This window comes from Erithacus rubecula (assembly GCF_903797595.1).
Source record: "Erithacus rubecula genome assembly, chromosome: 18".
Classification (NCBI taxonomy): Eukaryota; Metazoa; Chordata; class Aves; order Passeriformes; family Muscicapidae; genus Erithacus; species Erithacus rubecula.
The window spans coordinates 6,782,662-6,798,342 of record NC_136670.1 but is presented as its reverse complement, the minus strand read 5'-3'; the positions used below and the strand labels follow the sequence as shown (position 1 = coordinate 6,798,342).

Below are 15,681 nucleotides of genomic sequence, written 5' to 3'. Positions count from 1 at the left end.
ACTGAGTGGCAGGACTTGGCACAGCACAGCATCCAGACTGTTTGGGTCTGCCTGTGAAAGATCCATTGAATACGACATCCCAGCTGAGCACTACAGCTGGCAACACCCAAGAACAGGAGACAAAGTCAGCTTTGCATGGTCCACATTCTGTAATCAAGCATGGAAACCACTTTTGTGCATGTCACACCTGTGCTATGGAGGAGGATGTGAAAAAAGCACAAGACAAGAAGGGAAGAAAGAACCTGTGCTGGAAGGAGTCAGGGGCTGGGGTGATGTGCAAGGCAGCACATGCATGCAAGGACCTGCAAGAAACAGCAGAGAAGGAGGTCAAAACCAAAAAGGGAAATCAAATTGTTCTTCATTATCATATATTATAAGAAATGTAACACGCCAGGATTTTATGGTTCTTTTTATGGCCATTAATAACAATGGTGGCTCTGAGAGCTACGCTGCTGCTATGGATAATTAAATCTTATGCTCAGGGCAGAAGCTGGGCCACCCCGGGCAATCAGACCTGGATTCCCCTGTGCAGCATAAAAACTTATTCTAACAGGAAAAGAGTGGGAGCAGGTTGGGGTGTGCTTGGATGGATGTGATGACACCACCACAGCACTGCTGCATCCACATGGGCCAGGGGGCACAGGACAGGCTGCAGCCACAATTTGAGTGGCTGATGGGCAGAGCTGCAGCCCTGCAGTTCCTGCAGTGCTGGTGATGTAGCTCAGACACTGCCAGAGTCAGCCCCAACACCTGTGTTAGCAGCCAGATATCCTGGAAACAGACGTGCTCAAGAGGGGCTGGAGTCTTCTGCAGACTGTCAGCAATTTTGCCTTTATGAAACACAGGCAAGTAAAACAGTAAATCAACCCCCCAGTGTATGAAACAGCTAGCTTGAGAATTAAGACACAAAAAGTCAAGGAATCAAGAAGCTTGGATTCCCAGAGTGACATTAATTCTCACCACAGTCCCACAGGGCACATTTTAGTTTATGCCTTAATACAGAGCATTAATGTGGCAGGAAGCTGAGCCTCTGCACGTCCTGGCTTGTGCAGTTTGTTCCCAGTGGTCCCTCTCTATTCTAGCAGCCAGACTTACATTCACACAAAGCTGTCTCAGATTAACAGGATCTCACGTGCACTTGAATTTTCAGTGTTTAGCCCATTGTTCCTACACACACAATGTAAAACAAAGCAAATCTGGGAGAGAAGAGAGCCCAGGCACAACAGTTCCTGAGCAAGGGGTGGGTATAGCCCCAACCTGCTATTTGTGCCCTCTCCCCACTGCACCAGCCTCAGTCCATTGGCATTTCCCATCACATGCCACAGTGCTGATGTCAGGGGTGTGTGTGTAGCAGCTCCCAAAGTCCCAAATCTGACCATTCCTCCAGCAGCAGCCAGGCTGGTGGCAGAGCCAGGGCTGGGACCAGCTCCCCCATGTGCACCAGGGCATTGTCAGGAGGTGCAGGGGCTGAGATGCAGAGGCTCAGGCACACAGACCTTCTTTACACCCTTCTTACACCAGCATTTCCAAACAAAATTCACTCTGACTGACATAAAAACAGCCTTAGGAAGTATCTATCAGCACAGACACAGATCAGCCTGACAGAGACTTGGTACTTCAGCCCAGGGGGTGACCTCAGTCCATGCCACTGTGGTTCAGCAATAGGGTGGGGAGGACTTTGCTGTCCAGTTTTCCAACAAGCTGCAGCTCCTCAGCCTGCTTGTCCTTTGACAAATTTTCATTAAACTATGGGCACTTTACTGCATGCTTTGTGCCTTAAATATCCCTTATTAGCATTTGAGTGTCTTCCCTCCTTAGCAAGCTTGTGAGGCTCCCATTAAGGGTAATGAGAGTCAAACTCCTGGGAGGCAAGGAGAATATATACCCCAACATCTCCTGGTTATGGTCTACTCTAACCAGTATGTCAGAGCATCATCTGCCAGGGATTTATTACAGAGGCATTTTACAACAGGCTCTATTATAAGTTATTAAGGAATGGAGCAGCTTCTACTGTTCTTTCATTAAATATTAATAGAACATTTATAAACCTATCCTTAATTTAAAGTGTTACCTTTAATCAAGGCCCTGGTGATAACGATGCAGCCTTTGGTAAGGCCCCTTTGGTAGTATTTAAACCTTCTACAGTGAAGTTTTATGTGCCTCTGGGGGCATTCCTGCTCCAGGCAGAGAGGAGCTCTGGCCAGTGCAGGTGCACACCAGGCACTCTGGGCTGGCAGCTGCAGCTCCTTCCTGCTGCAGGGCATGGAGCTGGGCAGCAGCCTGAGCAGGGCAGCTGAGCCTCCCCTCCAACACCCCTGCCAGGAGCATCCAGCATCAGTGTCAGCAGATCTACTGGCTCACAGCCATGCCCAGGACATGCTGCCTGGGTGTCCTGGCCCAGCCCAGCTGGGTGCTGCTCACCTGTTTTACTGTCCACAGTGAAGTGCTGCTCCCCCTCCAGCACACTGTAGACTACCCGGGCACTGCTCCCATAGGTGGGGTCGTCAGCATCAGAGGCCATCACCTGCATCACAGAGGTGCCTGCAGCAGAGAAAGGAGGAAAACAAAGTCAGGCAGGAGTTTAGAAGAGCAGCACAGACCTGAGAGCAGGGCCCAACATTGATTGCTTGCAAATTAAGAGAGAAAACAGAACGGCTGGGTGCAAAGGCAGCACCACCTCCCTGCCAAGCCCTGCATGCCAGGACTCCAGACACGGCTGCAAATGCCTCTGGTGTGCTGCAGAGGGGCAGCAGGGACAGGATCCTGGGCCATTCTGGGGCAGGACCTGCTCTCCAGGGGATCCCTGGTTTGAACAGCTGGGAGCTTTTCTCCCAGCAGCTTTCTACTGGACCATGTGGGAAGAAGCTGGGGATGTCATACAACTGCCCCTCCTGTCAGCAAGAGTGACATGGTCACCTCCAGACCACAGAGGGACCACCCAGCTGATCCATACTGCAGCAGGCAGACCTTCACAGGGACAACAGCCCCAGGAGAGGAAAGGCTTTCACTTGCCCAGAGCCAGACATAGCACCAGGTCCTCATGCTCTACACGTAGCAGGGCAGGAGAACTATAAATTGGATAAAAGTCCATCAAATGTCTGCAATTAAGTTATTGATTTTTAAGGCTGCCTCATTAAACTGGGTACTTCACTCCAACTGTCCCTGTGATGGCTTTAATTTGACATCATGTTCAATTTAACAAAAGCAGGGCCCAGGACATGAGAGTGGAGGCAGGAGCAAAGGGCCTGAGATCTACAGAGACAACAGAAGGGAGGAAGGAAGGGAAGCCTACCCCTGCCCACAGACACCTGGAGAAAGGAGGTGGTGTGACCAAAGCACTGTGAGGACAGGCTGCCCTGTTTCATCTCCACCACCAGACTCGGTACATCCCTGCCCAGAGGTCAAACACTGGCACCAGCCAGGCACAACCAGCCTCTGTTCCTGTGTCACAGGAGGCAGATATGGAGCTGAAACCATCCAGAAGGGCATGAGGAGCTTCAGCCCCTGGTACCTTCTTCCTCCTTTGTCAGGAGACCACAAGCCCAGAGCCTGCAGGCAAGCCAGGGATTTCCTGCAGCAGGACTCAGGCAGGAGATGAGGCAGCACAGAGAGCAGTGCTGCTGTGAGCAGCTGGGATGCACACGCTCCCTCCAGTCCAGTTCACTCTGATCTCATGGAAAGGGTGTTCACTGAGGGAAACGAGCAGTTACCATGGTTGCTTTTCATTCTCCTTGGCAGCCTTCTCAGAGCTGCAGCTCTGCTGATAACAGGAGAATCCCCCTCATCGGTCTTCAGCAACAAGCTAGTTTGAGTCAACTTATTTATGCTTTGCTGTCTCCAGTGAAGTTATGGTGCTTCCCTGCCAGGCACGTCCAGATTTTACACCACGGCAACGCTGGCTCTCTGCCTTGCAAACAACTGTTTAAGAAATACTATTGCTGCATTTCCCCTCCTCTCCCTGCCATAACACAACTCCTTCAAGCAGGTATGAGCCAAGGCAGATCACCCCCACACCAGCACTGCACATTCCCTCGGGCAGCCTGGCATGTTCCCTTGGGGACCTTCTGATCAGAAAACAAAAAAAGGGGCCAGAGATGGGAATTACACCAGGGTCTCCAAGCATCCTGCTCCCAGCTGCAGTAGAGAAGCCTCCTAGGGATGCTGGAGGTGCCAAAGTCTGAGAATCACAGAAAACAGTAGCTGGCCCTGGGAACAAGAGAGGGCTCCCTCTGCACAGCCTGGCAGCAATCAGCTGAGACCTGGTGTCCACAGCAGCACCCACTCCTGCACCTGCAGCACAGGCAGAGCCTGCTGACTGCACAAACATCCCACACTCCAACAACCACTGGTACCTGCTGAGGGTTAGGAGAGTCAAAACTCACCCACGGGCACCCAAGCCCATCAGTTATTTCCCTGCCCTTGCCCTGAATACCCTGTGTCAGGACTTCACATTTGCAGACAGAGCAGGTGCCCCAAGGACCACACCACAGCCTCTCCATCCTTGTGCAGTCATCCCAAGCCAGGGATCATTAGAGGCAGGCTGGCCACTAAATATTTGCACCAAACTGCATCTCATGCTGCTTCCCCCAGGATATGTTGACTCCATTGCATAACTCACCTGCTAATCCCTCCCTGTCAGACACAGCTGTACTCCCTGTGCTCCACCATTTACCTGGATGCTGCAAAGCTGCAGAGTCTGAAGAGGAGGCAGGACCTGTGCCCACACAGAGTATGGTTTGTGTCTCCATTCTAAGCCATGCCTTGGACAGGGGAGGTAGGCTGCTGCTCTCCTGTGCCAGCACTGAAAGCTCCTGGCCCATGGCTGCTGGGCACTCCCAAGAACTGGAGAAACAGGGCAGCAGATCCAGCTCCAGGTCCAGGTCCAGCCCCAGCCCCATGTTTAGGACCAGAGTTTTCTGCTCTAGGGCAAGGGAAATGAGGAGCACTGCAGTAAGTCACCTTCACTCAGAGGCAGAGCTGGGGCACAGTGCCCTTAGGCTGCAGCCAGCAGTGCCAGAGATCATGAAGGCTCTGCCCTTCCCCACTTGCATGCCATTAACAAAGGAGCAAAATCAGTCAGGTAGGGAACACTGACCCCACTTTGTGCCTTCACTTCTTGTCTGTGAAGGTGCCTCCTCAAGGTCACCTAAAGGATATCAGGAATTTACTAGTTCAACTTTCCAGCATCATCTCCTAACCTCCTTTTATCCCTTCCCACCCCTCCCTCCCACTCTCTTTCCATGTGAAGAGCAATGATATTCAATTTCAGCTTAACCTGGTCCCCTCCTTCTTGCAGAGACAAGCTTTCCCTGGCTCCCACCCTGCTCCAATATTAGTCCCTGCTCTCCAAGCACAGCACTGCCCACAGCAAGTACAGCATGTACAGCTTTTATTTAGTTTTCTGGCACATGCCTTAACCATAAAAGATACACTAAATAAAATCTAAACATCCATCATGTACTCTATCACCCGCCTCCCATAACCAAGAAGCCTGAGCCCGTATCCAGAGAGATAATTAGACATGTAAAATGAGATAAGACCTTGGTTCCTCCCCTGTCAAGCTCACTTCACAGATCAGAGGAAACCAACAGTTTTACATAAAAATTAACAGGTCAGAATCCATTGCTTATTCTCCCCCTGCAAAGGTGAGATCTGGTACAGCAGATCAAACAAACCCTGATTTCCTCCAGAAGAAAGAGGGAACAAGACCCTCCCTTCCACAGCAATACTTCCCTCAGCCTAGCTGACTCTGGCTGCCAGCCATCCTCTGTCCCCATGGGCCCTGCTTGGGTTGTCCCCATTCCACACCCTGAGCCATGCTGGAGACCTGCCAGGGACAGCAGCCAGCCCTCAGCTCTGCCAGCAGCATCCCTCCTCTGCTGTGAAGAGATCAGCATCCCCTCTGCTGTGAGCAGGGTCAGCAGGGCAGGGAGGGGTGCCCAGATGGGGAGATGTCCACCATGCCCCAGGGGCTGCAGGGTCCCTGTCCCTGGGTGCAGAGCTCAGTCCCCACAGCCACCCTGCCATGCTGAGTGTCCCCAGGGCTGGCAGGGCACAGCAGCTCAGCCCAGTGCCCCGAATGGGATGGATGGGGCTCTGCAGGGCACCTCTGGAATGCCAGTGCAGGCCTGTCCTGGCATCTGTGACTGCCTTCCCACATGCCCAGAGCCTCTGGGGCCAGTCCCTGCATGAAGAAGGCTGATAGCTCCAGACCACTTGCTATGCCACTCACTCCAAACACGTTTAGCTAAAAGAAATGTTGACAGGCAAACTCCAAACACATCCCCAAGCAGAGAGGCCCTGCACTGAATCCACAAGCAAGTGGCTGGGACCTGTCACTTCCCCAGGGACAGAACTACAGCCAGGCTCTGGGCAGGCAAAGAGGCAAATGAGCAGCAGGAAAAACCAACACCTGCTAAATTTGACTGCCCCTCCTCATGGTAGCAGTGAGCCTTCTGTGAAACCAGGAGCCTCCAGATGCTCTCCAGACCAGCTCTGGGGCTCAGTTGCCACCTTCAGCTCAGGCAGAGACCAGGGACACTTTCTGGCCATGCTGAGAGTCCTTTCTGTGCAGATCTAGCCAGCTCCAGGATAGCACTTTAGCCCTGCAGAACACCAGGGAGCCTGCAAGGAGTGCTGTGTCATGCAAAGCCACATTCCCTGGCCTGATGCCAGAGTGCAGCACTCCCATTCCAGGTGCCTGTGTGCCATGGGGCAGGAGACAGGTGAGATTTTATAAACAATGCAATTTACAGCTTTTGTCTGGCCCCAAACACCTGCAGCTGATGATGCGCCCCAGACACATTCAGGCAGGACAGCAGGGAAAAAAAAAATGAACTAGAGCAGCTTAAAAAATACTGGAGCAGAAGTGAGTTTCTTGCAATCTTGTGAACATCCTGACTTGGTAGAGAGCCAGGCCCAGAGCAGATTCACTGCACAGCCCTCTCACCCCGCAGGACAAGCCTGAGGGCAGTAACCTGGCGGGGTGCAATTACTCAAACGTGCTACTGTGAAACTTCTTTTAGGGTGTCTGGCCAGAAAAAGCCACTGCACAGAGCACCCCAGCCCCTGGCATGAGGCAGGGAAACGTGGTGAGCAAACCAAAGCATTCCAATGGAGAGGTTCCCTGAGGGGCTGCCAAAGGCAGCCTGGATGAGATCCTCACTTGGGCAGGGCAGTGTTTGGAGTCTGTCCCGTGACCCAGAGCACAGTGCAGGAGAAGGATTCATCTCACTAGGGACAAACTGACAGGGTGAGCCTCAGTTCTCAGCCACTTGCTGCCCCAGCAGCTTCCAGATACACACTAGTGACTTAAGCACTTCTTAAGCAAGGAGGGGGGAAATCAGATTGCCTGCAAGTGCTCCGGCTGCATGGTAAACAAAGTATTTTTCTCTGCTTCCAGCATGGAGATTAAACAATTTCTCTTCACAATAATCACTTCTGCATTCAGCCAGCTTTGTGCTAGAGTCAGGGCTTGACCCCAAGTTTCTGTCTGTACAGCCAAATCGCCTCTAATCTGGACATGGTGCTACACAGAGAAATGAGAGAAATGCACCAAGGGAGGAGTGATGTTCTGATAAAGCATATGCCTTTCCTGGCATGCTCCTCACTCCAGGGCCTGCCTGCTCCCCAAGGACCCCACAAGGGAGCTCTGGGCACCCACCCTGTGCAACCAACAGAGCTGTCTAACAGGATGCACTGTGTGCTGGATTTGGGCGCATGCCTGAGTGCAGCACACAGCTGCAAAGCAGACCCCAGGGAGATCAGGAAAGGAGCCCAAAATACAGCTAATTTTAGCACCTCCTGTAACAAGGTGAAGCTCCTGCAGTTCCAAGGCAGTTGGCTGGGTATTATCCTGCATCCTTCTGCAGCTGCAGGTCTCTCCCTTTGATACTGCATTCTGCTCAACTCTGATGTTTTGGAGAGACCCACACTGGGGTATCCACAGAGGCTGAGCCAGCACAGAGCAGCCTGCAAGCTCTTGACCAGCAGCCTCTCCCTGAGGTGACAGGAAGCTGTAAACAGGACTTGCAGTTCAGGCTCCATCCTGCACACACACTGCTCCTCAGTATGCACAGCCATGGGCACAGGGGGGTCAGTGAAAATACTCCCCAGGAGCCCCTGCCCTCCCCAGCCTGGGTGGCTCCAGGGCACTGCCTCCAGCCCAGCTCCTTCAAGGGCTGGGCAGGGACCTCTCCACCCCTCTGCAGCCCCAGCTGCTCTCCCTGGCAGGCAGCAAACCTCCCAGGGCAGCTGCACTACGGCTCCTGATGCCCCAGGCCAGATCAGGCTTCTCCAGAAAAGCCAGTTCCTGGTTTTGCAGCTGGTTCTGCTGTGCCAAGGGAGGCCAGATAAAGCTGTTAGGTCAGCTTCCATTTTGGATCTGCTTCTTCCAAGTGCAGGATATCCCTGTGTAGAAAACAATGACTTCCCCAGCATGGCTCATAGGCTGGGGTTAGCTCCAGGCACCACCTCTGCTCTTTACAAATCCCACACTCCAACCTTACCCTCCTGACCATCCTGCATCTGCCACTTTTCATCCATCAGAAAACAACAGCAATCCCTTTTCTTTTCCCTTTGCAGAGGCTTACAATGAGTCTGGATGAGTTCAGGGAAGACAGATACTAAACCCCCAGAAACCACACACAGCCAAAGAAATTTTCAATCTGAGAACAGATGCTGGTTGGGAGAATATTAAGAGGAGCACCACATCCTGTGTGTGCTGTTCCTCATTTCTAAGAATGCACTCTGACCACTGCCAAGGCAAGACCCTGGAACAAAGAGGTCTTGAGACCACCCTCAGTCTCACAGTCTCAGGCAGCACTGATGGTGTCTGCCCAAACACACTGCTCATAGAGCAAGGGGCAGCTGTGCTGCAAAGCACTCCCAGTTACTCTGAGAGTTTGTGCTGTTCTCTCATTTGTTATTCGCTCTTAGACACTAGGAAATCAAATGACTTTCCCTCCCAATTAGTACTCCTTCATTATGCAAATAATGTCCTTTGATCTGCTCCTGCTGTCACAGAGCGGATCTGACTGTATTTGGTTTATTCTTCTTCACGCCCCAGGAAGGCACCCACCTCTGGGAGCTGGGACTGCTTTTGGCAGGGAATGGAGAGTGCAGCTGGAGAGCTGCCTTGAGTGAGAGCAAAAACCACCCAAGCACAAACCCCAGCAGGGTCTGGGAAGGCAGGACCACAAGAGGAGGAAGAAGGGGTCACCCTTAACTTTCCAGGCTGGGATGCAGAGCAAAGGCTTCAGAGCAGCAGAGACAGGGAATGACCAGCTCCCTACAGCTCCAAGCTGGAGAGCAGCCCTGCCCTTGGAGTGGCCTCATCCCAGCCCCTTCCCCAGCAGAGCACAGCTGAACCCAAACGCTGCTGAGAGCAGGCACAGCCACCAGCAGGTCCCCAGGCTTTGATCTTGATACACTAATAGCCAGCATAAGCTCTGCTGGGCCAACACCAAGCTGGGATGGACTCCATTCACACTCAGGATGGCAGCAAGGACACTCCCCATTCACTCTCATGAAAATACCCCACAGGTCAAGGGGAGATGCTCTGTCCAGATCAAAGACAGCAGACATCACTCTCAATACCAATCACAACAAAGCCACGATCACAGCTGCACCCAGCCTTGATGCCACAGAAAGAGCACTCCCACACAAAAAGGGCCTGGCAGGTCACTTCCCACAAGAATATCCTGAACTTCACCTCCCTGGCCCAGCAGCTTTCCATATCCTCCACCCTCAGCCCCTCCTAGAGCATCTGGAGCTGAACTTTTCACCCCAGATCCGTGACCAGTCCCATCTACCTCCCAGCTGCTGAACCTCCCAGGGCTGAGCAGAAAGCTCCTTGCCAGCCTTGCCTGTTCATGCTTTCACAGGATGTGTCCATCTGGTTCTTTGTGCTGCCTGTTCCTGGGCAAAGCCCTGGTAAGCCGAGGGAGAGGTGGGAGGGAGCTGGGGACCTGCAGCAGCAGCACGGGAAGATGATGTGTGCAGGGCAAGGTGCTCAGGAGGAGCCCAAACACTGCCCAGGATGTGCAGACTGCAGAGGGCTCCGAGGCTGTGGCAGGCAGGCAGCCTGGAAAGCAGAGCAGGCTCCAGCTCCCCTGTCTAAGCACACAGCTGGGAAATGCAGCCCACGCCGTTCACAGTACTTCTCCTTACTTTTAACTTCCGAGTATTTTAATTTGCAGGAATCGCCTTCTTTCATGTGCTGAAACCGTGTTTCTTTCTCCCTCTGATCTCCAATTTCGCATAGAAACTGTCTCCTTTGATATGTCTTGTTCACATCAGTCTGATCAGGCAGCTCCATAATTGTTAGTGATTTTCAAAGAACTGGTATCCTTGTCTAATACCCAGAATTGAGAATTCCTTGCTTTTTAAAATGTTGTTCGAGCAAATTAGATTAATTTAATTTCTTTCTTCCCTTTGGGAACAGGATGCCTCTTGCTTTGGTGCCCACATGCTGTCTTTCATTTCTCCAGGAGCACCCAGCTATAGTTCAAGGGGTCACTCTCTGACTGAGGGAAGGATTTGCACAGGTATCTGGAAGCGGAAGGAGAGCTTGGGATGCCTCAGGAGAGCTTGTTCCCCATACATCAACAGAATCCAGGCAATAGCAGCTCCTCTGGTGCAGGCAATTCCTGTACATCTGCACCTGCTGGAGGCCACACACCAGAGCCTTGCAATATGCTGCACATGAACCACGGAGAGCTGCAGCTCTGTCCTGAGGCAGTGCAGACCTGAGCACCATTCCTGTGCCCTGCTGCCAGGATGCCTCTGCAGCCAGACCTTCCTGCAGCAGCACAGCAGGACCTGCTGGTCCACCTGAGCCTCTCAAGCCTGGTGCAGCTCAGCTGCTCCTGCCCTGGGGGCTCTCTGCACTTCTGGCACTGTTACTGCCCCTGTGCTGGAGTCCTGCCTGATCCTCCCTGTCAGCCTTTCACAAGCAGCCTTCTACCTGGATAAAGCCTTTGGGAGCAGTGATTTACAGCTCCTGCTTGCAGCTTGTGCCAACACACACAGAGCCTGCTATAGGGGTAGCAGAGAGCCCAGCGTGGACAGGGAATGGTGTGGACAGGGAATGGTGTCTCTGGGCAGTGCAGCACCAGCCATTTGTTCTCCTGGACTCCAGCTGTGCTCAGCAGCACGGGAGCCCAGCAGCAGGAGCGAGGGCAGCAGCAGGAGTGAGCGAGTGCTGCAGCTCACACATCACCTCCCTGCACCCCTCCTGAAGCTTGGGTGAGCACAAAGTCCTGCTCTGCCAGCCCAGGGGGATGGACTCGTGCAGCCCCATCATCCCAGCCTGGCCCACAGAGCTTCAGTGAATTTGATCACCAACACACTTAAGAGGGGCCTGGTGCCACGGGGATGGGAAGTTAAGGCTAACACAGGGAAGCCACACTTTTGTCACAGAGACACAATTTGCACAATCTCAGCCAGCAAGGCCTGGCCCCTCAGAGAAGGACAGATCCAGCTGAGAAGGGCCTGGCTGTTCTGCATGGAGACACACAAAGGGATGTCTGGGCTGCCCTGGGGATCAGAAGAGCAGCAAAGCAGCACACAGAGGATGGCCTGAGCTGGGGGAAAAGCACCACCCAGACCAATCTGAACCACAGGCAGACATGAGCCCCTTGGTTTGTGAGGGTTTAGTCAAACCCCCCAGCATTTAGGAGGGAGGGGGCTGTGCAAAGGCAGAGTCAATGCACAGCAGGCAGCTGGCACCACCACGACCCATCCCCAGAGCACGGCTTAGGGCTGAGACTGAGCGCTCAGCCAAAGGCTGGCAATCAGCTCAGAGGTTTTATCCACTTGTTTTTCTTAAGCCACCTTATTTATTTTTCCCTTTTGGCTCCCTGGCTCTGGAATCCCTGGGATTTGCAGTGGTTTTTGCGGGGTGCAGCAGGCTCAGAGAGGGTTCCCAGCCCACACCTACCCACGGGGGACAGCTCGGCCACGCTGCCGATGTAGGGCCCCTCCAGGAAGCGCGGCTCGCTGTCGTTGATGTCCTGCACCTTGATGATGAACTCGGACTCGGGCTCCAGCAGCTGGTCCGTCTGTCTGTCCCGTGCCTGAGCCCGCAGCGTGTAGAAGGTTTTCTGCTCGCGGTCCAGGCGCTCGGTGGCGTGGATGTCCCCCGTGATCTCATCGATGAGGAAGATGGTGCCCGCGCCCTCCCCGGAGATGGTGTACTTGATGGAGCCGTCTCCCTCATCAGAGTCCGAGTGGATCTGCCAGGGAAAGAGGGAGAGGGTGGGAGCAGGCTGGACTGTACTTGGATCCAGCCCCAGCCACCTGCACGAGATGCCTGTGGTCCCTGTGTGATGCCCCTCTGCCCACTCTGCTCTTGGACTGGACAGTGACAGGGAGCATCACCAGACAGCTCCTGTGCACGAAGGAAGGCCCAATAAACTGGAATTTCAGGCCCTTTACAGCTCTGCAGATCACAGATTCTGCCAGTGCCCATCCCCACTACAAACCAAGGGACAAACCCCTTAAAGGGGTTACAAGATGATGGAAAGACAAAGGACAACTCAAATGCACTCTAAAGAAAGAGGCTTCCCTAAGGACAAGGGCCCAGCAGCATGGGATCACCTCTCCCAAGCTGCACAGGTACCTCACCATCAGCATCCCTCCCTTACTACAAAACCAACTTCCCAAAGTCCATCCTCATCCACCCGCTCTGCCTCAGCCACAGCCAGCCTGCATGATCTGGGCAGCTGGTGCTGACAAGTCTCCCTGCTGAACAGCTCACACACTCACTGCACCCCTGTGCTGGGTTTACATTGCAGGATAACAGGGGTCACAACATCCCATCACCATGCCCAGAGCCCCATCTGGACAAAACCTGCAAAAGAGTGTGACAAATCAGCTCATGTTCAGGACTAGAGACAGACCCAGAGGAAGATGCCTTTGCAGGCAATCTCTGCTGCTTCATTTTTTAATTAAGACAATGTTTGGAATTAGGAAAAGAAAGGGTAAACAGCAGTTCCCCACGGACCAAGAGCTGACTGGAATCCAGGCCAGACGTCCAGAGATAATTTTATTGGTGGCATTAAACTGAGTTATGAGGTTTTTACAATCCAGCCACTTATGAGAAATCTATTAACAGTAACTGGACAGGCAGAATGCATCTTGACAGAGAGCAGCATGGGCATTAATTGGGACAATCCATAATGGGACAGGCCCCCGGAAAGGTTTCATCAGCTGCTTTCATTTGTTTCCTACAATTTCTGCTTAGAATCAGCAAAGTCATGCCCCCCCTCCAAAAAAAGAAAAAAGCCGTCCATTAATCGGCTAATGAAATATGAAAATGTTTATGGGCCATTCAATCTTCCAAACTGCAGTTCTATAATCCACCTTTCAGACATACAGCTCTACCAGCAAGAATTTATACCAGAGCTGCCTCTTTTTTTACGATGCCTTCATTATATTTGTCTTGTTAGATACAGTTTATATATTTATTTCACAAGTGAGGGACCCACACGTTAGGCAATTCAATGCATTTTGCACAACATTCACGAATTACTGCCCATGGTGACACATCTCTCAAGGCTTGCCTGGAAGGAGACCTTCACTCAGTTCACAAATAGGGCTGTGAGCCCAGCAGAGTCTGGGACCACCGTGATGGCTTTGGCTGCAAATGTGCTTATGGGGTGTCACCCTGCCCTGGCCACCTGAGCATCCTGCCCTGGTCATCCCAGCCTGGCCATCCACTGGCCTGTGGAGAGCTTGCTGCCCTCTTCATTCTATCATCCTCTCCCCCATTCTCACTGATACTCCATGAGCTTTTTGGAATGAAGAAGGAGCACCAGGTCTGTACAGTGCAGGTAGCAGAAACCTGCATTTTTCTGCTGAACACCGGGCTCATGATTAATAATTAGGCTAGAGATAAAGCATCCAGCACCACATTGAGCTCTCAGCACAACCTCTTCACATATTTGCTCATCGCTGACTGCTCGGAGCAGACACCAGCATCCCTGCAAAACAGAATGCTAGGAAGAAAAATGGAGCTGGGGCTCAAGGGGCTGCAGAGATTGATTTACAGGGGAAGATTAAAAGAGCTAAATCTGTGCTGCTTGGCTAAACAACAACTAATGGGGGAGGGTTGGATCGTAGACTACAGAAACACGAGGGGAGATGCCACAGACCTGGAGCACATCCCAGGGATCCTCTCTCCTCCCTGTTACAGCAGGCAGGCTTGGGGACACCACGCAGCCTCAGGGCTCCCTCCACCCCTGGGCATGGCAGGAGACTGAAACCACACAGCTCTGGCACACTCTGGGCTCCAAGAGCAGAGACCACCCTGCCCTGCCTCCAGCTCAGCCCCAAGCAAGGTCAGCAGTGTCTGCAGAACTGGGACAGCCAGTGAGTGGACAACAAGCTGATCTGTCCCATTCGTTAAATAGGAAAATTGTTTCCTTGTCCTAAAAGACTACAACCAGAATTCTTACGAAGCCATTAATTACATACTAATAATTAAATCAAAATTAAATATGAACAGAGGTGCACATTCCTTATTAAAAGCAATTAAACAGAAAGCACAGATACACAAATAAAAAATGACTCTGGGGCTAGAAAAGAAAGAAAATCAAATAAAAACTAGCCCGTAATAAAGGCGCACTCTGTTTGCTCCAACTCGTAAAGCCCGAGTTCATCAATTTTCTTTAAATATTAGCAACTTAATTAAATCTGCTTTTTTCCCTTTAATCCTCTCCTCTATCTAAAATAGATCTGTCCACATGCAGAAGTTTGTAACTAGTGCTGACCCCATAATTCTATTTAAAAAACCCAAAGAAATCCACATCAAACTGACAGCAGCCTCAGGGGAAATTACAGTTCAGAAGAAGGATTAGCTAGAGAACCCAGATTTTATGGAAATGGTATCGGCCCTTCCGAAAGCACATGTAGGTGTGTGAGAGGCATCCACAGAGGGCAAGGGTCCTCTTCTGCAGGGTTTCCCAGTGCAGGAAGGCTCTGGACCCATGTGCTAATAGGGCTGGCACATTGCTGGGGATAAAGTGTCCCAGGTGAGCACTCCATCCTGTCCCAGCACCAGGAGAAGCCTGGCCCTGCTGGCTCTCAGCCTGGGGATCCACAGGCAGTGCTCCCAGCTGTGAGCAGGTGATGGGGAAAGGGGCTGTAAGATGGGTGAGCTGTAGGTTTTGGTTCAGCTGGAGCAGAGGCACTGCCAGGCCCGTGGCAGGCCCGGTGCCTCGCTGCTCCCAGGGGAGCCATGAATTAGCTGTGCCTGCTCCGAGGGCGGCGGAGGAGCGCGGCTTGGAGTGTCTGCTGAAACGGACACAAATCACCTCTGAAATCCCCGCTGGCCCCCTGCCAAGAAACCCATTTTCAAGCTCCTCCAGACTCATGCCCAGACAGCTGAGGCCATCAGACAGCCCTGCTGTACAAGCTCTTGGGCACTTTCTTTGGGGTGAGCCCACACCTCCAGCTCTATCTGGATTGTAGTGTGTTCCTCTGACTGTTCCAACAGCTAGCACTGCCTTCACCCACATACAAACCACACATCTGCCTAACACGGGGGGCAGCTGCTTCTCCAGAGCTCCCAGAAAAGGATAGAGACCAGAAACACCAAGGTGAAATGCTCCCTCAGCCTCAGGACAGCAAGAGTGGAGGGAGCAGAGGTCCATGCCCAGCCTTCCCAGGAGGTCCCAC

The 15,681-nt window shown here is 52.5% G+C and overlaps 1 protein-coding gene across 3 annotated transcripts in view; it reads right to left on the bottom strand.

Annotated features, from left to right (window-relative positions):
• Positions 1-15,681, bottom strand: part of CDH22 (cadherin 22) — a 75,245-nt gene that overhangs the window by 34,424 nt on the left and 25,140 nt on the right. For all 3 annotated transcript variants that reach the window (XM_079321832.1, XM_079321834.1, XM_079321833.1), the window contains exons 3-4: positions 11,942-12,236; positions 2,422-2,541 (exon numbers count right to left, since the gene is read on the bottom strand). In XM_079321832.1, coding sequence (XP_079177958.1) covers positions 2,422-2,541; positions 11,942-12,236 — 415 coding nt within the window. The remainder of the gene's footprint in view (positions 1-2,421; positions 2,542-11,941; positions 12,237-15,681) is intronic.